Below are 25,131 nucleotides of genomic sequence, written 5' to 3' on the forward strand. Positions count from 1 at the left end.
AGTGATCAACCTCTCCTCTATTTTGTAAACCAAAGTTTACAGCGCTGCGTTCTCTAGAATCATCTCAAGCGGAGCACTTCTACATTCCCTTTGGTTGCCGCCGGCTGCCTCCGAAGCGTGTCGTAGCTCATTACCATAAAGTTGACCTGATTTCAACTCTCCTCGACGCCCAAATCGTCCAAGGCGCACTGCGCCGCTCTCGCCGGAGCTCGCCGCCGGGCTCCCATTGAGAATGAATGAATGACTTCCGGCCACTTTGACGCTCTCGCCGGCGGCTGTGTGAACGCACAGTTACATGTGTTTTATTGAACTAAATACATCGTCATTTGAAAAAAAATAAATCTTTTATTACGCACCCGAGTCCGTGTTGCTTTCACATTCACATGAATCGTGGCACAGTTCAAGCTCAAGTTGCGCAACACCTCCTTCAGGCAGTCTCGGGTTTGGTACCCCTGAGCTCAGCTCACCCGGGTCCACATGACCGCTTTCACATTACCAACTTTTCATGTGAACCGTGCCCGTTTCGAACTAAACTGCCAGTGTGAAAACGCCCTCACATTTACATCATGATAAACATATAAGCAATATCTCACGAGTTCTGTTTTTCTGTCCAGAATAGCACGAGTGCAGATGCGATGCTGATTTTATACAAAAGTTTAATAAAAAATAAGTTAATATTGTGTTGTTTTAAGTCTGTCTTGCCAACGAAAATATAAAGACAAAGCAAACTGTTAGTCTCCGATTCCGAGCAGTACACAGTGACGTTTCTTTTCTGAATCCGCGATTTGAAGGAATCGGGTGAACCAATGATTCAATGGACCATAAAGAGAACCATTTACATTTGCCATTTTCATAAAGATTCAAGAACATTTACATCACTCCTGAATGAACGAATCGAATGAATGACTCGATTAGACATTTACCACAACCTACTGGCAGCTTTTTATTTAGAGTATAATTTCATATTTCCATTTGAATAAAAACAAACATTAAAGGTATAGTTTTTTTACACAATAATGACAATTATCTTTTGGGAGTAATTGCTCAGCCAAATCTGATGTGCGATTTATTAGATTAATTAATCACCACATTGTGTAATTAAAAAAATTTAACATTTTAAATTTGAATCGCTTGACAGCCCAAGTTAATTTATAAATATGTTGTTTGTTCGCAATACGTTAATTTATAATAATATTAAAATGTATTCATATATGTAGAAAATATAATGTAACCAAGATCAATAAATGTTAGTTCATTATTACTTATTTTAAATAATTAAACCTTATTGAAAATTGGGTTACACTTTATTTTAAGGTGTCATTGTTGGTGTAATTATATATTGAAGTACTGAGTAATATTTAGGAACTACATGTACTTACTATAGGGTGAGGGTAGGATTAGGGTTTGATTGAGGGTTAGTTGCATGTAATTATACATAATTTACTGTTATTACTATGGTAAGTACATGTAACATATGTAACAAGGACACTGTAAAATTAAGTGTTAAGCGTATTGTTGGCGGTACTGTACTGAACCGTACCGCACGGCTCCGTGGAAACGATCCAAAAATTAGCCCGTTTCACAATGTGTAAACGATTAAAAACGCTGTATTACTCATGCCAGGCTGGTAGGTGGCGATGTCCCTTGGGCCCTGTTAACACCTGGTATTAAGATGCATTTTGGTTGTTTGGATCACAAGTAGATGAGGGAGACACTTTCCTTTTTACACCTGTTTTTAATCTGTCTCTTTTGTCCACTTTCAACTAGGGTTGGGCGATATGGCCAAAAAATGATCGCGATAAAATCTTTTCATATCAGCCGATATCGATAATTATCACGATAAATGTCAAATATTTCTTTCTTTCAAATTTAAAGGCATGTTTTTGCTCCTAAGTGAAAGTTGTAGAAACCAGACTGTTAATTGTGGTTTTAAACTCATTATTGTCAGAGCATGACAAACACTTCACATTTTTGAATTCCTTACACTTTTCCAGTCATTTTTTAGCCTGGCGTGGCCATACTCAATTCTAGTCAGAATTTGAGTCTGGTACCGCTCCATTGAGCTTTGATTATGGGGCGTGTTTCAACCGAGCCAGGAAAGACCTCAATTGGATAGACCCACAACCAATCAGAGCAACGGAGCGACGCGTAACGTTAGTTATCAAATGTCAACAGAACTCAACTGCACTGTTACCAAGTCCGTGTTTTTCTCCATGTCCGCGGGTTGAAGCGACCCCAATTATGTGATTATCTAAACCCAGGAATGCGAATTTTAGCAGGCAACCTTGCCAAAATAACATATTTTGCCAACCAAACGCCATTTTTTTCCGGAGAACCCCCCGGAAAGTTATTGTTTTGGGCTATAGTTTTGAGTAGCAATTGTGCGCGACATTGCAAAAACACTTGGAAACCCTGTCTGCACGCACGCTGGATTAAGTAACGTTACAAGAAAAACATGAGTGTAAACGATCTTTGCCAGTAATAAAATAATTTAAGGATACACAGAGTACTTACCAACACGATCATCGTTTCTGAGAGAAATAGTGAAGGTGAATGCATATACGAACAAGTTCTCCGTTTAGGATGAGAGCAAATTCAACCCAAGAGCCTTCGATGACGTGGATGATTACGCTACTGTTGATCATCTGTCCATCATCGTCTAAAGCCCGCCCTGACAATTTCATTGGTCCGAACAGTTTCTGTTCGGGCATAATTCCTCCTCTATGGAGCGAGTCCAGACCGAATTGCCCGAGCAAAAAAAATTGTGGGCGGGGCTATATTCGGCTGGCATCCAGGCTAGTCATTTTTCCTTACAACAAAATAATGTCTTAGTTTCTGCATGTGTTAATGGGGGATATTGTTTGTAGTCATGAAACCGGTTTGTGTTGCCTGACTTATACGTATATGACATATATCTTCGGCACAGTTTGCAGTGCAGGCTGCAATATTAATAATATTACATGGTTTGTTTTAGAAATACACATTTGACAGTAGTAGTAGCTTGAGTTATGCAGGAGTACTTTTACGTTCATTAACAAAAACACAGATATCCGTAAAAATTGTAACAACCTCATTTTTATATGGTAAAATTTAAATATTCAGAGTTTTATTAAAATTAACCATTGGTCTTCCATAGTATCATACATTTAGATCATGATAGCCGCAGTTAAAACCATGCATATAGCTCTTCACTACCATGGTAAAATGTATCTATATGGTTTCTATGGTATTTGTATGAAAAATAGTAGCCTAAAAGATTTGATATGATATAATGTGATATAAATACACAAATTCTATAGCTAAATCAAAATACTGTAATATTCCATTACTCCTTTAATACATGGCTACATTAATAATATAATACAATTCTCTGAATATTCCACATTTCTGCCACAGTACCATGTTGCAGTTGGTGTCACAACAGTAAATTATGGAGATTTGTAGATTGAAAATCCTTCTCTGACTGTGTCATTGCGCACAGTGTTTCTAGTGTTTATCGGTGCTGTTTTGTCTGGCTTTAAATCACGAGACATTTGTGTTTTTCCCTAAATTCACAAGCTTCTCAATGGATCTCACAGCGCTGTTTAGTGTTGCATGATCGAGACCGATCAGAGTAAACGGATCGGCTTTAGTGAGCTTGCGCTGCGCTGCCGTTTGGACTTTGACCCGAGCGGATGAATGGTCTGTGTGGCGCGGTTCAGTGAGTAACTGAATTTGTGCTACCTTTCATCGACAATTTCGTCATCTTTTGATTATAACGCATGGTTAGTTTCACTTTCAATTTAATGTTTGTTGCCGCTTCCACAAATTTTTTCTTTCTTTTATGTCGATTTTTCTTTGCCAGTAGAGTGTGTACTAAAAGCTGCACGCTGACTGGCTTTTGTTGCGTTTATTTCTGCTGTGTGATTGGTTGTTAAATTAATCCATATCGAGTAAAAATGTCCAGAGCTTATCATTGTTATCGACATGAATTTGATCGCGATTCGATATGATATCGTTTATTGCCCCAGCCCTAACTGCGATGTAAAGAAACAGTGGTGGCCACTATCGGAATTAACTGTCAATAGTGATAAGGAATAGCTAAGAGTGGTCCAGACCACGAATGACTTGCAGAAGGCATACTTAACTAAGGGTGCTTTCACACTTGATTCGATTGCCTGGACCGAACCCGAGTTCGATTGCTCCCCCCTCCCCCGCTGGACTGTGTTCATATTATATTATTTGGATCCGAACCGGGGTGCGTTTGCGTCATTAAAGCAGCAGCTGTTTACCCGGTTGCTTAGTAACGACAGCGAGCGTGAAGGCGGCAAAATGCATAGCGTTGCTCACCTCACTTTTATATTTTTGTTTTTTAACCATTGGTTTTGTTTCTAAAGCTTCAGTACGTAATGGCACTTGCGTCTATATGCCGCAAATGTACTGCAATGCTCTAAAGAATGCTGAAGACGAGCAGAAATTAGGTTTACAGCTCTCTGCTTGCAGTATGTCAGTCATGCTCGTCAGGAAAATGAGTGAAACAAACACACATTTTTATCAAATCATACGTCATTAATAGCGGTTCACTTCCGCGATTTAGTACGATTGCGTTCACATCAGCAGCGAACCGTACCGGAGTTCACATGAACCGTACCCCAGACCACCCTTTTTAAGCGGACTCTGGTACGGTTCGCGGGTGCGCACCCGAGTTCGGAAGACCGTGTTCACATCATCCAAACGTACCGAACTTTGAAGTCACTCGAACCCGGGTGCGCACCAAATCTGCTAGTGTGAAAGCACCCTAAGAATGTTTCAGGAAACGCGTATTAACCTTAAGGTACAGCTTAAGGAGGTATAAATTAAGAACGACGTAGCATTAAGAAGGTTTCAGGAAAAGCAGCCCCAATACGCTTAACACTTAATTTTACAGTTTAATTTTACAGTGTCCTTGTTACATGTACTTACCATAGTAATAACAGTAACCAAAACATATCTTAATACCAGGTGTTAACAGGGCCTTTGTAAAGAAACACTGCACGCCAATATAGACTAAACACCTAGTACACATGCGTATGACATCACCATTTTCAGAAATTCGTGTTTTTGTGGTTTACATGGAGACGATAACGAATCCTTTTCAAAAGTTTGCATTTTCAGGCCCCCAAAACGCCATTGTCGTGTAAATGAACGACACAAATGACACAAGTTTTTAGTTGAAAACAGGGATGTGTAAGCACCCTAAGCGATCTTGTCTCGGATGCTCTATACCGCATGTAAAAGAGTCTCACTGATCTGAACTTCCCCTCTGGCTCAAAATGTTCTTTTTGTGAATGTCACCTCATAGAGGAATCCGCTCAAAGGACCCGTCGATTTCTGTAAGTGTCTCTGTTCCGAGAACAACACAGCCTTTCACTGCAGCACAAATGGACTGAAACATTTTTCTTTGTGTCGTTTAAGAATTCATAATTTGTTTGTGCTTTTTAGATCACAGGGAGCTCAAGCTTTCAGTGTTTTTATTTGCCTTGTACAATGAAGGCACTGTTGAAGCGTTAGGGACCAGCAGGGTCGGGTATGATTTGAGGAAAAAGTTCATTACCACCGTCTCCTATCTGTACGTCCCTGTACACATTGACATCATCTTTCACACAGTGTTTTTTTAGGCTTAAGTCCTGCTGAATGTGACGGGAATATACTGTCCCAGTCATTTCAAGGCACACATGCTGATTAATCCTGACTAATCATTGAGCAGCTGTTCAGGAATGTCAGTCTATCTCTGTCAAGCTGTTTTATCCTTCCTGTGCCTGGAAACTGATTTCTATCCACAGTGCTGTCTGTATGGTATTGTAAGGTATGATCAAACGCTTTTGAATTACGAAAGTTTATATTGGACCCCATTAGTGAGTCTGTTTGTCCCTTATGAGTTCCCAGCTTACCGTTGGACAGATATTTGGGCTCCTCTGTATACATTTTGGCGGTTGTGACTTTTTCGCCCAACACCAAAGAGTTTAAACCCTGCTTCTGGAGATCTGCCTCAATCTAGAGAAAAGATTAATCTCAGCCTTTTTATTAGCTGCTGTTGAGTAGAGTTTAAGGTAATACTTCACAATAGGTCTGTCACGATTAGGGCTGTCAAAATTGCTCAAAAATGACGTTCGAATATTCCCTCTAGAAAAAACAAGAATATTCAAACTATTCGAACATCTGGTTGCGCATTTTGTCAATGACGCGCATTACGTCAATAACAGGACAAATTAATACAAAGAGCCATAACTACTTATATAGGTAGTCTATTTAAGTTTAAACATATTTGACAACGTATTACCTACACAAAAACAAGTAAATCAACTAATGGCCAAGACCGCGCAATGACTCTCTCTCGCCCTCACCCTCAACGCGTTTTGGCGTTTTTTTTTAAAACTATTCGAAAATATATTTGAATTCAGAATATTCGCTGACAGCCCTAGTCACGATTCCTCTTTTAAATTCGAGTAGCCGAATTTAAAAAAATCCTCGATTGCAATTTACACATGTCGAGTAACCGTGGTGCATTCCACGTATGAGATCCATGAACCGCATTATCCATGACCGTTTTCTAAGGCTGCACGATGTATTAAAACCATTTAAAAACCAAACTATAGCTTAGGTCTATTGTGAATTCACAAAGGTTGTGATTCAATTACATGAATGTATGCCCTGCCCTGTTACGTGTGTGTTAGGGTGTACTCGCACTAGGCGATCTGAACCGTGCCCGGGCGCATTTGACCCCCAAAGTCTGGTTCGGTTGACTAGTGTGAGTAGTTCCTGGTTCTGCGCCGGAGCACGGAACAGCTGTCATCATTACGACAGCAAACACTAAACTATTACTACTTGGATACACTTTTCGATTAAATCAAGTATATTTATAATGGTCCTGGTTCTCACCTTATTGATGAACATGAATTGTAGTTTGCAAGTAAAGCTGCAAATTCCTCCATCAAAGTCAGCTGCTTCCGTAATAATCTGATACTTGCAGTGAAATCAGGTAAAAATCGCTGCGCGGCATAAATGATAAATCTTTTAGGCAGTCAATTAGTGAAAGCGTTTTTCTTCCCGTCTTCAAAACAAAAAGTTGTATCATGAATGGCGTAAGCTTGCTCCGACCCGGTACGTTAAGTGCAATATGAGTGCAGGCCAGCGGGGGAGTGGGGAGGGGGGACAATCGCGCTCGGGCACGGTACAAGGCAACTGTGCCTAGTGTGAGTACACCCTTAAGGCCAATTTATACTTCTTATACTTGCACCTCTCCAAAAATGTAACAATGCGTCAATTCTACGCGGACCGCAAGTGCTGTGATTGGTCTGCCAGAACCCCTCCCTCAGGTCAGTAGCCAGAGCTTCAGACTAACAGCAGAAGGTCTGGGGCCTCATTTATAAAACTTTGCGTAGGATTTGCATCAGAAGTGGCGTACGGATGAAACATAGGACGTGCGTACGCACAGAAATATTCAGATTTATAAAACCGTGCGCACGCACATCCTACGCAGTTTTCCCTTAATAAATCACAATCAATTCTAAATGTAGCGCAGCTTTTGCGGCTTCATGTCACGCACATAGTTGACCATAAATAGTCCGTGAAACGCCCACAAGTTAATATTCATCGATTGCGAAATCATGGCAAATACAGAGAGGAAATCAAAAAAACGTAACTTCACTCAATGTGAAGTAGAATTTATCGTTGGCGAAGTGGAAAAGAGGAGAAAAATATTTTTTGGAGGGCACAGTGTGGGCATTGCTAATGCCAAAAAGGCACTTGAGGTGCAAAAGGTTGCAGACGCCGTAAATGCTGTAGCCTCACAACCTCGGACCGTGGCCGAAAAAAAAAAGAAATGGTCGGACATCAAAGTCGAGGCAAAAAAACGTCTAGCGCTCCATCGCCAGAGTGTGTCTGACCCCTCTTGATGAGAGACTGGCGGCAATTATTGGGGAATCCCTATTAATCCCTATCCCTATTATCTACGTGGAAATGGGAAATAGTTCAGTGCAAATGTAATTTCTTGCAGCTTTCTGAATGGTTGAGACATACGTCATATGTTATTTTATCGAAAATAAAACAAACTAAAGGCACTTGCATGAATACCATGATTCCGTAGCTGATGAAGACATTTTTACTATGAAAACAACTTTCCCCAGTGGACAATTAATACATCGATCTATCTATTTATCTATATATCTCCCTAATTATCTATCTATCTGTCTATCTAATTGCATCTATATCTGCTCCGCCAGACGGACACATTGACGAGAATATCAGTTTTGTACTTTATTTCGTTCTGTTTACCATATTATTTATGAGGATGAATTGCATAACATGCCAATATTGTTGCAGAACATATTTCACTTTTTTTTATTTTTTTTGCATTTCTGTTGTAATTTTCGTTTGATTTTGTTTGTTTTACACTGCAGATCGATCAAACGGGTGTTCGTCTAGGCTGTTAATTGTAATACTTGCTTTGTGAAGTCTTCAAGTTATTTATGAGAGGCAGTATTGCCATTTCTTTTACACAACAGTCTACAGTTTCACACACTTTCACGTGTTTCTTCCATCTGCCGACGGTGTCGCCATTTCTCATTTCACCCGTTTTTGTGCGTACGCCTGGGTCAGAGCTTGCGTGAAGGACCGCACATTTTCCCGTCAAGTTTGCTTTTTATAAATACCAATTATTGCGTAGAGAGTGGCGTACGCCTTCTTTTGTGCGTACGCAACGTTTATAAATGAGGCCCTTGGACTCTATTGCAGCTTTCATTGGTCAAGGACCGCCCAAGAGGACATTTGACTGACATGTAACACAACCAATCACAGTTTGTTTTGTACATTTATGTAAAATACTGGAGCCAAACCTGAGAAAGAAGGCTTCCAGAAGATTCCACAGTGTTCCTGGCCATGTCATTTGCAGTTGTAACTCATGGGCGAGGATTATGCTAATTATGAATGAGCGTGCACGCGCATCCTATTTACGAATGTTTGGAATTCATTGACATTACATTTACATTTACATTTATGCATTTGGCAGACGCTTTTATCCAAAGCGACTTTCATTGCATTCAAGGTACACATTTTACATTTTGTCAGTTCTTGCTTTCCCTGGGAATCGAACCCATGACCTTGGCGTTGCTAGCGCCACGCTCTACTGTTTGAGGTACAGGAAAGCTACACACGTTTAACTACAGAATCCGTGGTATACGAAGCGTTTGTGAATCTGGAGGAGAGGTTTCGTAAAGGTCCATTTAACGCGCAAATTGCTCCGAATTTGCGCATATATTTACGAACATTTCACGAATGAGGCCCATTGTCACAGTTGTAAACATGGCGGCTTTCCTCTTCAACGAGGGAGTTTGGCGCCACAACATTTGTTTCCAGGCAGATCGCGATACTGAACTTGTATCTGATGCGTATTGTGATTTTAATTTTAAGGCAATTTTTTTTTTTTACTTTTTTATTATTATTATTAATTATCATCATCAGTACCCACAAATGTTCCCCATTGCATCATTGTAAACTTTATTATTTCCCCTCACACATTAGCCTACTCATGCTTTAAATGCAGACATTGGATCTCTTAAGCCGTCGCACACAGACTCTACCAGTGCTCGCTATGTCTCACTAGTATACATACAAGAATAAACTATCTAAAATGCTTTGAATAATCATACTACTAAAACTAAATGTGATCTGGTGATTTAAATTGTTTGTGCATTCACTTTGAGTGTCATTCCTGCAGCACGTGTGCTTCAGATGATCAATGCAATCAATCACAGTTCTAATCGCAAAGAAAGCATGTCAACATGACTATTCCCAAACTCTAAATGTTTGGCTCATCCAAACATTTTAATTCTGCATTTACTCACTCCCTTGTTGTTTTCCCGTGTCACACAAGCATCGGAACATCCATGTTTACTACAGTAAATCTGTTTGTTAAATAAAGCCAGCGTGTCTCTGAATACTTGGATTTGGATTAGACACTAGATTAGTTATTTTTACGATGCCTTTATGACTTTTTTTTGTGTGGATCTTTTACGTTTGAGAGGAATGGACTATAAATGGTGGGACAGAAATCTCTCAGGTTTCATAAATATCTTCATTTGTGTTTGGAAGTTAAACGAAGCGCCATGAGGGTGAATACATGATGACAGAATTTACATTTTTGGGTGAATTATACCTTATAAACACAGTAAGCTGAGCCTTGGATGAAACGAGCTGTATATCACGAATCATATCGTTTACATCAACGATACATATTGTCGCGTTTTTATAGGGCTCTGCGCGGGCCAGTCAAGTTCTTCCAACCCAAACTCATCCAACCATGTCTTTATGGACCTTGTATGTACACTGGGTCACATTCATGCTGATATTCAAAAGGGTCTTCCCCAAACTGTTCCTCAAAGTTGGAAGCATTGCATTGTCCAACATGTCTTGGTATGCTGAAGCATTAATATTTCCCTTCACTGGAAGAAAGGGGACTAGATTAACCCTCTGAAAAACAGCCATTATCTCTCCTCCACCAAACTTTACAGTTGGCACAATGCAGTCAGACAGGTAAAGTCCTCCTGGCATCTGCCAAACCCACACTCGCCGTGGTTCGTCACTCAGTAGGGTGTACAGATCAGGTTTCCATTGCTCCAGAGTCCAGTGGTGGCGTGCTTTACACAACTCCATCCGACGATTGGTGATGTGAGGCTTGTGTGCAGCCGCCCGTCAATGAAACCCACTCCATGAAGCTCCCGCCGCACAGGCAGGTCTGATTGAAACGCATGAATTCAATAATTAAGAGGTGTGTCCCATTACTTTTGTTAGTAACTTGTAGTGTAGCTAACTACTTTTTTGACTAGTTTAACTCAAATGTGTTTTTCTAGCTGGTCCCACTGGTATGTTCTGAAAGCCAGCACCAGATAGATCAGATTAAACCCCTCACCCCTATTTACAAAAATGACAGAAAACGGTACCAGCTGGGTGCATGTTCCTATGTGAGCAGCAATACTTTTGACAATGTCTCAAATACAACATTAATAGTACTGAATTTCCATATGCTATTATGTTTCTGTCATCGCCCACATGTATCTGTTAAGAAGAGCTGTGTCGTAGTTTCAGATCCGTCTGTCTGTGCTGCTGTTGTCTGTAATGACAGGGGAAGGGCCACTGCCATAATCGCTGTTAGATAAGATCAAAGGGATGGCGAAGGCAGTCGAGGAAAGCTTCGCTGGAGTTTCTCATTGTGGTAAACAACTACAGGACAGTGACATGATTTCTGCATACTGTTTTCATGTCATTTGGTTTCTAGCTGAATTATGGATTTGCTTTGGCACTATGCACCCATATTCAAACATGGATTAAGCCTAGAAGGATTCAAGAATAAGTTTTTATATCTTAAAATTTAAGCGTTCAATCACACTACACTGTAAACCCTAACGCTCAAAATAAGCCAACTCAAATTAAACAAATGAGTTCAATCAAATGAACTTTTATGAGTATTTAGAGCTTTCTTTTTCTTTTGAGTTCTCAAAACTGACACCATTTTTAAGTAATCTGAATTGTTTCATTGCTTTGAGTTTTGTGAACTTGTTTCTTTTAATTTAAAAAAGCTTAAATATAATTTAAACTGGGCTGGGTTTTAGATATCCCAGCATGCTTTGCCATGACACTCAAAAGGGACAGTAAAGGCCAAAATTAAGTGTTACAGTATGTTTTTTTGAGCTAGATTGATGTTAAGTGGGAGATTTAGTAGTGTTTAATGTTTTGCTATGCTAGTTCAGAAGAGTTTCTGTTATGTTGTTTTTTTTTGGGGGGGGGGGGTCCATCATGTGACGAGTGGAGCATGAGCTTAGTTTGAGAACAGATAGATGTTAAATGTTTTTATATTTGTTCAGAAAGTGCTATGCTAATGCTATCAAAGCATTGTGTTACCAATTAGCAAGGTAGCATTTACTGAACTAGCTAGTTAAAGCTAGTCCAGTTTCCACTACAAAAAATATTTTAATTTTAAGTTAAATGTATGAATTAGCTTACTCAAATATTTCAAATTCAGAGCAATTAAAATGTATGAGTACAATAAAAATCTGCAAGTTCTGCTTGCTTAAACTTTGAATTTCTTAACTTAAATTAAAAAAGTAACTGATTGCCTCAATTTTTAAGTTTTGCCAAGGTTTTCGGTTTTGCAGTGTAGTATGTTAACAAATTTAAGTTCTCATACAGTAGTGTTCCCTTTTTTTAATGACCTCTTCTATATATATATATATGTATATATGTATGTGTGTATATATATGTGTGTGTGTAATGGTTTAATTATTTCAGTTGTTTTATAGGAATCAAATAATTAATAAAGAAATGGGGATATAGGAATAGACTTTTTGGGTAAAGACATATTTAAAAAAAAATGAGTCAAACTCGTATGCAAAGGTCTTTAGAAATCAACTCTTTGTATTTATGTTGGTTTCATATGATTTTAATCAAATCTTATTTCATTTTAATAGGTTTAAATTGTATTTAATGTCAATAAAATATCATGTGATAGTTTCCATCAAATGAAAAGTAATAAAATATTATATCTTGAAGATTGTTTTCTTGAACATTTTTCATGATTTATTTTTTTGATTATTCATACATTTTCTCCCCATGACATTTTACAAACTAATCTTGCCTTTTCTTCGAAAATGTATCATTTGTTCTGATATTCGAAAAGACCTTTTGACCTTTTGCGAGAGTCCTCTCTTATGATATAATTTCCTGTTTGTTTTGAGTTTGTTCTCTTTGAATGAATTGAACCCCCAGCAAAAGCTAAAATCATGTATATCACTTTTATTGGTTGTATTAAGTGCTATTTTAGTTGTATTATATATATTTATTATAGATAATTCAATATTATTTTAGTCGATTCATTATATGCCTTTGCCATTTATATATCTTTATCTATCTCTCTCTCTCTCTCTCTCTCCCTCTCGACAGACAGACAGACAGACTTTAGTTACCGATAATAGCCCTGGTTGCATCCGATGCTATAGGTGCTGGGACCACAATCTGTACAATTTAGCTGCCCCAGTGCCTCCACTATCATTTATTGGGTCACTAGATATAGTTTCTCAATGTGTCTGCTAACTGATCGAGGTTGCAGAGATGTTGTCATAGCTCGGTGTCTGCACACAGGAAGGAAGGAGTCACTTCCTACCATGTGTTTTCAGTTTGTCATGGTGCAGAGCAGAAGGCTAGAATTACCTTCAGCTCACGTTTGCTCATTGTTTGTGGAAAGACGGGAACATGTCATGTAGCCAGTCTTGAACATCCGTTTTTCTGATCTCTTCAGCGTCCTGTACTTCCTAATCCACAGCCTCAGAATGATTTGGTTGGCATGAATGATGAAAGTTTGAGGAAGTGGAGTAGAACCTTTCATCTAGAGCAATAAACCCACATGATGATATGCTGCGGTGGTGGTGGACTTTGCACCATTCAGATCAGGAAATCTTATGTTACCTGCGTCAGCCCCATAGCTCAATGCACACACACACTATTATTGATCATATTCTAAATGGTGTTGCCTATTCGGCTGCCATGTTTGTGCTATGGCCACTGTGTATATTTACAGTATATTTGTGTATATTTGTTCATGGACTACCTTTTTTAAGATCACACTCTCTGTCTCCATCTACAGGCCAGAAGACACTGCAGCACAGCGGGGATGTGCTCGAGACCCAGGTGATAGTTAACCCATCGCATGATTTGGTTTGTTCAGAGGTGAGCAAAATACTATTATCACATACTTAGCATAACTAGTTTATCTGAAGTAGGGCTGCTAATACAAAATTTAGCAACATTGTGAATATTGCTTTGATGTTAATTGTCTTTTTATTGGGCTATTAAATCTTCTCAAAAAGGACATCATTAGACTAGTTTTGCAAGTCGCAAGGCTACGAAGGAATCGCAGATATGTTATTTTTTTGTTGTTAAATGTTAAATAATATGAGTTAGATGTATAGAGAAAGATTCCTAATATCCTCTTGGATTTAAATGGGGTCCTATGATTTCCACGATTCAAAAAACGCAGACGGAATTGCGAAATCCAGTCATAACTGAATTTCCTGTATAACGTGGAATTTGAATTTTTTTTGATGAATAAGGTCAGTACACTTAAATCAAATAATAATATAAACTATTAAACCGCAAAAAGACTATTTAAATATGAATCCTTCATCATCCAATCCACAACACTGAAACACGTGTGACGCTTGTGGTGTTTTGAGAAAAACTATCATCATATAAACACAGAAACTCAAAGATCTTCACGGCAACCCGTCAAAATAAAAGTTTGGTTTAACATTTTAAGAAACTGTGACAGAAATATATTACTGTTGTACAGTAGAATTTAGCCACATCTCAATGCAATAATAATACTTACACTATTAATAATAGTCATTCATATGATTAAACAATACATTTAATTAATGATTTATTAAAAACAAAAAATAAAAAAACTGAATTTCTGAACTAAAACATTCTTAGAAATTAAATTTTAGTTTAAAATTAATACATTTTTGTTTTTATTAATTAAATTAATTAGACATGCTTTTTGATTATTCAAATTTAATTAAAACCATTAAAATGGAATCCAGAAAACTTGAAACCGAAAACACGGAATTTGGTCAAAATAAAATGGAATTTGAGGAAAAAAATAAATAAAACCGTATCTCATAAGGCCCTAAATATACAATTTTACAAACAATTTAATAAAAATGTAACACGCATTGCATATTTATTTTTTTCCTCAAATTCTGGTTTTAAGTTTTCTGGATTCCATTTGAATGTTTTGATTCCATTTGAATAATCCAAAAGCATGGTCTAATTAATTAATTTTTAGAGTCCAAAAAAAATTTAAATGGAAAAAAACGAATTTGGGAAAAAATAAAATTGATTCATAGGGCCCTATTTAAACTTCAGAAGCCAAAATATTGATTCAACAATTTTTTTCAATCATGCTTATGGAAGTCACTGCCTGTTATTTTTCATATATTAATATTTATTGTTAAATATTGCCGTTAATTACTCTGCACCAATGTTCCCTCTAATTTCTTTTCTCGCTGAGCAAAACTTTTCTCTATTGGGCGGACATTTTGGTCACCAAAAACATTCTTTACTTGTACAGCGTATGTAAACGCACACAAAAAAGTGGTTTCATCATGCAGTTATAACTTTTAACTTTAATGTTCCATTTCTATTTTATTTAACCATTTATGTAACTTAGTGATATATTAAATAAAAAAATTTAATAAAAAAAATGTTAATTCAGAAGTCACTAAATTAAACACATTTTACAGTGCTGTTAACTGTAGTCTTCCAAGAAGTCTTCCAAGTTTACCAAGAAAAATTATTAAAATGTCCCCCAGGACAGTTCAATTCTTTATAATATAATATGAAAAAAAATTAAGCGGTTAAACTGAGATGGTTCTTAATGTGTTTTTGTACTGTCATTTATTGGCACCAGGCAGCATTAAACCATCTACACTCTAAAAATGCTGGGTTAAAAACAACCCAAGTTGGGTTGAAAATGGCAATTAGGTTGTTTTAACCCAGTGAATGGGTCATTTTTAACCCAGCGGTTGCGTTAAATGTTTGCTTAAAACAACCCAATCGCTGGGTTAAAACAACCCAATTGCTGGGTTAGTCCATTTTCAACCCAACATTTTTTAGAGTGTATATTGAATGTTTGTTTATTGCTTATGAATTTCCAAGATTTTCTATATCACGGGTTTTCAAACGTTTTTGTGGCAAGGATCTCTAAACAATCCCCTTGTGAGATAAATTCTTTATTAGGCTTACACTATATTACAATTATAATAGCCTATAATATAATATAAAAACTAATAGAAGTATTTATAGTGTATTATATCAGTTTAAATGCTTCAATTTGTTAAAAAAAAAAAACTGAGGTAATTAAATAGATCTAATAGCTAAAATGTTCAAGGGAACATGTGAAATCTTTTATAGTTATCTAAACATCACTGAAACCCAAACCACACACACATCTATTTAAACTGATGTGTGTTACTTTGTTTAGAGTTTGCATGCTACACTTGTGGTGGGTGTAACTGTTTTGTTATCGTGCTGTGTCCATCATCTGTTATTTCCACCACTTAATCAAGCCACTCTTCTTTAAAACATGATGAGGTTTTATTCCACGTCTTTGCGTTTCTCGTTGCCTCTCATTTTGAGCTATTTGGACCGCAAACACGACTCACTGCTGCGTGCTCACACGTGACATCATTGTCTTTCTATGAAACCTGTTAACCGCATCCACCGGTTCAAACACGATAGCGATACTAACTCTATAGCGGTAGAACAGAGCACTGCAATTATTTCTCATTTAAACTACAATCAAATGGATTTCTCCCCACATTTCGCTCCTGTGTCTATCGTCTGTGCGGCATTTTATTCTTTCTGCGTGGCCGCGGCATCACAAGTGCGCAGCTTAGAGGGAACATTGCTCTGCACTGTTACATTTTTCCACATTAAGGAAAATATATTGAATAGCATTGAAATACTGCTAAATCCCTCCCTGTTTTGGCTTGTACTATTCTGGAAGATGTTTGAAACTTTGTAGTTTTAGCACTTCTCATGATATTTCCTCCTTAAGACGAATTGCTTGTTGTATTCCTCATTTGTTAATCGCTTTGGATAAAAGTGTCTGCTTGGTCAATAAATGTAAGTGCGAAAGATATAAAGATTTTTTGAAAGCTAAATTACCCAACTCAAAATCAAAGCAAAATATTTATGATCTAAATTATTTCCTTTTGTTTAAACTGTTAAATATTGGTTTTGCTGTACTAATCCACACATGCACCCTCACTTCCTGTCCACTGCAGTTCTTTCCTGGTGAATGTATGAAAGCTATTTGAATGGTGTTTACCCAATGTTAGACCGTGTAAACACAGTGAGATGTTGACACATTTCTTGAAGTACTTTGTTCAGTTATATTTGCTCTCGATATTTGCTATCCAGAGCAGCATCCAAGTGTCATCTTTCAATGCCTCTTAAAATGTAGTTAGTGTCTCGATTTGAGGGCTAAATACAGATTAACGTGAGCTTTCTAATACTAGTTGTTAAGCGTAACCATAATTGTTGCACATTTTAACGCTGCTCTTTATTTTCATAGGTTCGTCGGCTCATTTCTGATACGTCTCTTCATAAGCTGCTAATTCTTGCTGGACAGTGTGTTGAACATACTGGAGACCTTGTGTTACAAATTGGGTCCTTTTCTCTAAATGACTTCATCCAGATATTTACAGATGAGGAGGTCAGTCAACTGTGTCTGTCAAACAAGTTGGTTATGTAGTAATTTTACTCTTATGATATTCAAATACACAAAAACATATTAATGCCCAACTTTAGATTATGGTCCAATTCTCACTATTAACTACGATTTTGTCCCTCAATAAACTCCTAATTACTGTTTATTAATAGTTAGTAAGGCAGTTGTTAAGTTTAGGTATTGGGTAGGATTAAGGGATGTTGAATAAGGTCATGCAGAATAAGGCATTAATATGTGCTTTATAAGTAATAAAAAAACAGCCAATATCCTAGTTAATGGTGAGAATTGGACCCTAAACTAAAGTGTTACCAATATTATTATACTATCTTCTTATAGAAAGTTTTTTTCCCCATCACAGATTGGAGATTTTCTGAGCTCTGCAGACCCTACTCAGAAAGCCAGCCTAACTCTGAGCTGCCCAGAGACTGGGATGTGGAAAAATTCTCAGTTAGAAAAGCATAATTTGCAAGATTATATAGAAATTAAAACCAACCCTCCATTAGTGCTACCAGAGATGGAGGGCCTTCAGGAGTTCACAGAGTATCTGTCAGAGTCTCTTGAACCCCAGTCGCCTTTTGATCTGCTTGTGCCACCCAGTACAGTCGGCTTCCTGAAACTGTCCCGTCCCTGCTGCTATGTGTTTCCTGGAGGAAGAGGTGACTCTGCCTTCTTTGCTGTGAATGGTTTCAATGTCTTGGTCAATGGGGGGTCTGATACTCAATCCTGTTTTTGGAAACTGGTGAGACACCTAGACCGGGTCGACTCAGTATTGCTCACCCATGTTGGTGTGGATAATCTGCCTGGTATAAACAGCCTACTTCACAGAAAAGTGGCTGAACAAGAAGAGGAGTCCGCTGGATCGCAGAGCAATGAAGACTGGCAGAAGAATCTGATATCTCCAGAAATAGGGGTTGTATTTTTCAATGCTTCAGAAAGACTCAAAACATTGCAGAGTGACCCCAGGGTCCTCCGAAGTTGTGATCAAGTTGCCCTAACGTTACAGCATTTAGAAAGGTTGTCAATTTTTCCAGAACAGCTCAGTCGCTCTGCGGGGCCGGCTATCGAGCCGGTGATTCTTTTCCAGAAGATGGGTGTAGGTCGACTAGATCTTTATGTACTCAATCCAGTCAAAGGTAGCAAAGAACTACAAGCTTTCTTGCAAACTTGGCCTGCTAGCAATCCAAACAAAAAAAACTCAGAAATCCCTCTAGACTGTATGGTTTCCATATGTGCCTTGTTGGTATGGCATCCAGCTAATCCTCGAGAAAAGATCATTCGGGTTCTGTTTCCTGGGTGCACTCCAGAATCCAAGATCTTTGAAGGGTTAGAGAGACTAAAGCATCTAGAGTTTCTCAAACACCCAGTAGTTAGTTTGAAGGACCTCGAGGCATCAAAGTTGGATAAACAGCCAAAGCATGCTGGGAGCAAGGAAAGTCTTAAGAGTATTTCCAAAGAATCTCGACCTGGTAGTGCCTCACTCAAAGACAAGATAAGCAAAGTAGATTTGAAAAAGCAAGACACTAAAACTAAGACCAAATCCACTAATGACACCATTCCAAAAGAAGGGAAAGAGGGTGAGGAAAAAGCAAAGCCAAAAGATGATGTGAAACAAAGACCATCTAAGCCTGAAAAGCAAGTGACTAAGAAAGAACCTGCTAAAGATGAAAAGAGGGAAGTTAGGAAGAAAGAGGAACGGCCACCGACAAGTATTGCAAAGAAAGATGAGAATGTAGAGAAAAAGAAAGAACCCTTGAAAAAAGATCTCAGTGCAAAGCCCAAGAAAGATATTAAACCTGATGTAAAAAAAGAGGTTAAGAAAGAGGTCAAACCAGAAGACAAAAAAACTACCAAAACTCTTGGTAAGGATGTTAAGAAAGCCACAGGACATTTGCCAGGCAATGCAGAGTCTAGAAAGTCAGTTGCCAAGAATGGCTCACTAAAGAAAGATTTGATAGTCCCTAAAAAGGATAATTTGACCAAAGGGAAGCCAAAGCCAGACAAAAAGGAGCCTGACAATCTGAAATCCTCAAGTGAAGTAAGTGCAGACCGGTCAAAGACATCTACACCTGAGGACATCAATGCACAGTTGGAAAGGTTGAGAATGGAGAATGAACATGGGCAATTGCAAGATGTCGAAGGCAATCGTGTAAGCTCAAGAACTGAATGTGCCTCGGGCAACAATGACGTGCAGGTGAATGGCTCTAAAAAAGGTACTGAAGAAAGCCCAGAGAAGTTTCGGAGTATGGATGGGAACCCTGGCTCAAACATTGCTATCGGACCCTCCTCCCCTCTTTCCCAGACTCCAAAGAGTGAGAGAAGTGTTAATTTTGATCTTACTCCAACAGAGCTTAACGGATGCCCCAAAGAGGATGTCTGTACAAGCTCGGATGAAAAAACCCTTGAGTTAGTTTCTCCCACAGACTCTGTGAAGAACCGTTCAGCGAATCCTCGTTACTCACAGTCCCCTGACAATGCTTCTCAGGTCTCTGGCGAAGATTGTAAGGCAGGTATCAGGGCATCTGAAGATGGTCAGATGGTATTCTGTAAGAACTCGATGACAGGTTGTTCGAGAAGCAATATAGAAAACAGCTCCATATCATCACAAGATAGACAATCAAGCTTTCTCTCCTCTACGTCACTTAAAGATACTCTACCTGATGCCTCTCCCAGCCTCACTTCCTTTCCTGCGGAAGTTGGCTCTCCACACTCCACTGAAGTAGATGATTCGTTATCCTTCGAACAAGTGCCTGTTTGCCATTCACCGGAGGAGATCGGTAATTTGGCATACACTAATGGACATTTAGCAGACCGTGACCCAAAAACAGATATGTCTTTAGCTTTAAAAACCTCTCATAATAGTCACCACACATATGATGAATCAGAGAATCACCTCTTTGGACCACAGATTGACATCCTTCCACATGATGTCGATCTATGTCTGGTTTCACCTTGTGAGTTTGAGCATCACAAATCTCTAGAGAACCAGCAGGGACTGTCCTCTGAGGTTATTACCCCAAGTCCTGACCTCTCTCAAGAGCCGCACCAGTGCAGTAGTAGCGACCATCAGTCAGTTGGAGGTCAGGAGACGACGTCCTCTGTGAGTGTCTCTCTCATTTCGGTTTCTGATTCCGATGCGCCACCAGCCACTGGAGAGTGTCCCTCCATTACTGAGGACTTGGACTCTGATGAGGAAACTAGTGACATCTTTCCACCTCACCATCCTCATGACCATCCTAGCAGTCATTCGGTACACCACAATTCCCAGCATGTCTCTGAAGACCCTCCACCTGCCCCAATGAAGGATTTACCACCGCTGCCACCCCAGCCTGGCGCCTGCATGGCTGACCCAGAGGCTGATGCTCAGGGTAGATCTTCCAAGAATGTAGCGTCGAAGACCAAAAAATTAGCAACTGTGTCCTCAAAGACTGCATCTGCAAACATAACACAAAGTTTGAAGACAAAGACTGGTGCTCCGGTGTCTGCCAGTGGAACTATTCGGGCTACATCCAGTCTGGACACCAGGCCTGCATCCCGCAATGCTATTGGTGCATCTAGACCAGCGCTTTCAAAGTCCTCATCCAGTGAGTGTTTATGGTTTCTTTCAGAAATATATGAATTGTACATGTATTGGTGATGGAACAGGACTTTTGACTAGTCCAGGGATTCTCAACTCTGGCCCTCAGGTCCACTTTCCTGCAGAATTTAGCTCCAACCTTAGTCAAACACGAATGAACAAGATAATCAAGGCCTTCGGGAGTACTAGAAAGTTGCAGGTAGGTTGGAGCTAAACTCTGCAAGAAAGTGGATCTTGAAGGCCAGAGTTGAGAAACCCTGGATTAGTCGATTGGTGAGGATATTTAGCGAGAGATGAATTTTTAGCATGCTAACAGTAACCCTTGGATTCTCTAATGGGTTGTGTCTCTAAATTCATGCAATGCGCCACTGCTGCAACTAATGTGACCTGTGCTGGCAAAATGAATCACAATGAGCAAATTGTCATAAATTAGTTAGTTAGTTATTTTCACATTCTTTATTTAAAAAGCCTACAAAATGATCAGACAAAATTACTGAGCTACACCAATTTGCTGAGCTACAGTCAGCAAAGTCAATTTTGATAAAAATCGAGTTAAAGTTTTCTGAAGGTTCCAAAACAAAATCACCTTTAAATCCCTGTTAACAACACCAAATATCTATAGGAAAAATATACAGTATACTCAACTTAGGGTTGTGCCGATGGACGATATCATCAATGGCTGACCCATCGTGACGCCACGCCCCCCCCAACACCACCTCCATACCCCCCCCCCCCCCCCCCCCGTTGCGAGTCTTGTTGTGAGTGCGACACACACTAATCCTCTTCTATAGTTAAACTAAAAACTTGCTCTGTAAATTAAATTGAGAATATAACTAATGCATTTATGCTATTTTAAATACTGCAGTCTATGCCAGATATATAGCCTACATTTTGAAATAATTTGAGGCTGAAACAACGTTTCATAAGCATGTGTGTTTATTTTAGCACTTCGGTCTGTGAAACAACAAACTACAGCCTATAAAACATTAAACGATTTTCAGTCTTCCATGTGTATTTTTGCATAGCGTAAACAACACTTGAGTGTGGCCCTTTTTCAGGAAAAGCTTCTTTCTTGCTTGGCGAAAAGCAAACACAGAATGGGCAAATATTCCCCAATAAAAGGTGTGCAAAGCTAGTAAAGACATATCCAAAAAGTTTAATGGCTGTAATCAGGGGCGTCGCACCCGTGGAAACACCCACACTTTTCCCGGTGAGAGGGTTCAACACCCACACTTTTTCTGCAGTTTTCCCGCAGTTTTGCACAAACGCTTTAGGGATGCCACAATTCTCATTATAATATTAAACCGTTCGGTACAGCATTCACGGTTCAATACGCGCTTGTGAATTGCGTTGTTTTGTTTTTGCAGTGTGCCTGTGAGTCTACGCGCTGATATGAGCAAATATCCAATCACTATACACAGTGCTAGACACGCTTGCAATGCTGGTGTCAGAGAGTTATACTCACAGAACAGAGAGCACTATAGTTATTCACGATCACGAAAGTTCATTATTTGCATGCGTTTTAAAGCCTTGCCGGTTATTCGCGTGCTTATGTACCGTTTTAACGCGCAGAGCGCGCGCACTAAAAGCCTGTCAAACACTTGATTACTGGACTAAGTAGTCTTACTGTGCTAATACTGTCAAATACACACAAGGTTAACATAAACACAGTCGGTTATGTGTAAAGTGAAAGTAAATTTGCGTGTGTCTGTATATTAGATGCACGTCTTAAATTGTTCACCTCTAAAATTCTGTCATTATTTACTCACTCTGATGTTGTTCCAAACTTGTATTCATTTCTTCTGTTGAACACAGACAGCTGATGGTAGCCATTGACTTCCATATTATTTCCTACTATGGGGACTTTAATGTTAATAAAACTACAAAAGACATAGAAAAGCACACTCTGTTCTTGACTGAAAAACTAATACAGTAACTTTAATAAGAATCAATGTATATTTTATAGTGAAGTCTATGTAGTGTTTTATTTTTACATTTATTAATCTTGTATGTTATACCTTTTGTACCCTTCTGTCATTGTATTCATCGTTTTTATTGTTAACAAACAAACCACATCCATCCCCCACACTTTTGAAAAGCTTGCTACACCTCTGGCTGTAATTAAAGCAAAAGGTGGCTCTATGAAGTATTAAATCCAGGCACTGGTGACTTTTCCTGTTATTCTAGCTTTTAAATTTTTAATAATCCTCCAGAATTTTTTTAAACGTTATTTTAACTTTGATGAGGAGGTCTATGATGTGTAGATACAGCTCAAAAATGTTACTTATTTTCCAGGGTGTAATGTGACAAAAGGTGAAGATTTTAACAGGGTATGAGGACTTTCTATAGGTACTGTATGTGTATATCGCGCTGTCTGAGGCGTCTTTGTGTGCACGCTTCGGATGTGTCAGCGCGAGTAAGATTGCTTTGTTTAGATCAGCATGAGTTTGAAAATCACATTCCATTGGTTCAGACTCATGCCACTGAGAAATCGCTATGAATATTCACAAAGTTGGAATACTGCGCTTTAATATGACACCAAACTTGTGCCTAGAGGAAGCGCCAGTCGTCGAGAAGAGAGCAGAATAAAACAAAGTAAATGGAATCCCTTCAGAAAACGCACATAAATGTACTTTTGGATGTTTAATTGCTCCATGGAGCATTGGGATCGCTAGATGAGGGCTTAAAGGGTTAGTTCACCCAAAAATGAAAATTCTGTCATTAATTACTCACCCTCATGACGTTCGACACCCGTAAGACCCGTAAGATATTCGGAACACAAATGAAGATATTTTTGTTGAAAGCTGATGGCTGAGAAAGGCTTCAGATAGGCTTCCATTGGCATTCAGTACATTTACACTCCCAAGACGCATCAAAGGCACTTAAAACGTTGTTACAAAGTCCATCTCACCACAGTGACTCTACAATAATTTTATGATGCGACGACAATAGTTTTTGTGCGCAAAAAAAAATCAAAATAACACCTTTATCCAACTTGTTCTTGTCTTCCGTGTGTGCCTCCACGACGCATGCGCGAGAATATGACGCAGATCCGGCGTTCGGACACATGACCCAGAAGCGATTTGTTTACAAGCAGAGGAAGACACGCGTATCTAAGCTGTTGGATTCTACATCGATCGTGCTTTAGGTCTCGGCGTAGTGCTCAAAATGGGGCTTAAGTGTGCATTTCATGGATTCCCGAACACCGACGCTACGTCATATTCTCGTGCATGCGTCGTGGAGGCATACACGGAAGACAAGAACAAGTTGGATAAAGGTGTTATTTAGATTTTTTTTCCGCAAAAAAAACTATTGTCGTCGCATCGTAAAATTATTGTAGAGTCACTGTGGTGAGATGGACTTTGTAACAACGTTTTAAGTGCCTTTTATGCGTCTTGGGAGTGTAAATGTACTGAATGCCAATGGAGGCCTATCTGAAGCCTTTCTCAGCCATCAGCTTTCAACTAAAATATCTTCATTTGTGTTCCGAATATGAACGGAGGTCTTACGGGTGTCGAACGACATGAGGGTGAGTAATTAATGACAGAATTTTCATTTTTGGGTGAACTAACCCTTTAATGAACTTATTTTTGTTAAAATTCAACCAAAATTGATTGTAATTGAAATTTTTCACTTGTTTTGCCTGTAGCTAATTAGCCAGCACGGGTCACATATAGATACATGTGATTTTGAAGTCCAAATGTGCATAATGTTATTGCCTCTCTTTGCAGGTTCTGTCAGTTCAGTCTGTTTGGACTTGGCATATTTGCCCTCTGGCTCGGCAGCTTCCACTGTCGACGTGGAGTTTTTCCGGCGCCTCCGTTCATCCTGCTATATAATTAGTGGAGATGAGCCGCACAAGAAAACAGTCATGAGATCTATTCTTGACTCTCTTTTAGAGGGCAAAGCATCCTGGCCGAGTGTGCAGGTGAGCAGATGTTTTATTTATTCATCGCCTTTCCAAAGCATATAGATAGAACATATAGCAATGTTACACAAAGAGCAGAACCTTCTGAATAATCCCTAGCATTGTTTATCCAGTTGTATGGATAGTTTACTTGCCCTCAAGGATGTGAACCGTTTAGCGGGGACCCGGGGCATATGCTCCCTCATGAGGTTTATTTATTTATTTGTTTGACTGTTTGTTTGTTTAATTTTGGAAATTGTTCTTTTGTGGGATCATCCAAACATTCGTTGATAACATAACTGCAAAAAAGTAATGGCCTAGTTAACAATTCCTTGTTTACATAGGATA

General features: G+C 38.9%; 1 protein-coding gene across 1 annotated transcript in view; it reads left to right on the plus strand.

Moving 5' to 3' along the window:
• map1sa (microtubule-associated protein 1Sa) overlaps nt 1-25,131 on the plus strand; it is a 38,018-nt gene that overhangs the window by 9,647 nt on the left and 3,240 nt on the right. The window contains exons 3-6 of the mRNA XM_079807879.1: nt 13,652-13,734; nt 17,147-17,287; nt 17,661-20,883; nt 24,608-24,804. Of these exons, the coding sequence (XP_079664005.1) occupies nt 13,652-13,734; nt 17,147-17,287; nt 17,661-20,883; nt 24,608-24,804 (3,644 nt within the window). The remainder of the gene's footprint in view (nt 1-13,651; nt 13,735-17,146; nt 17,288-17,660; nt 20,884-24,607; nt 24,805-25,131) is intronic.

Source organism: Gobio gobio (assembly GCF_949357685.1).
Source record: "Gobio gobio genome assembly, chromosome: 24".
NCBI classification, from domain to species: Eukaryota; Metazoa; Chordata; class Actinopteri; order Cypriniformes; family Gobionidae; genus Gobio; species Gobio gobio.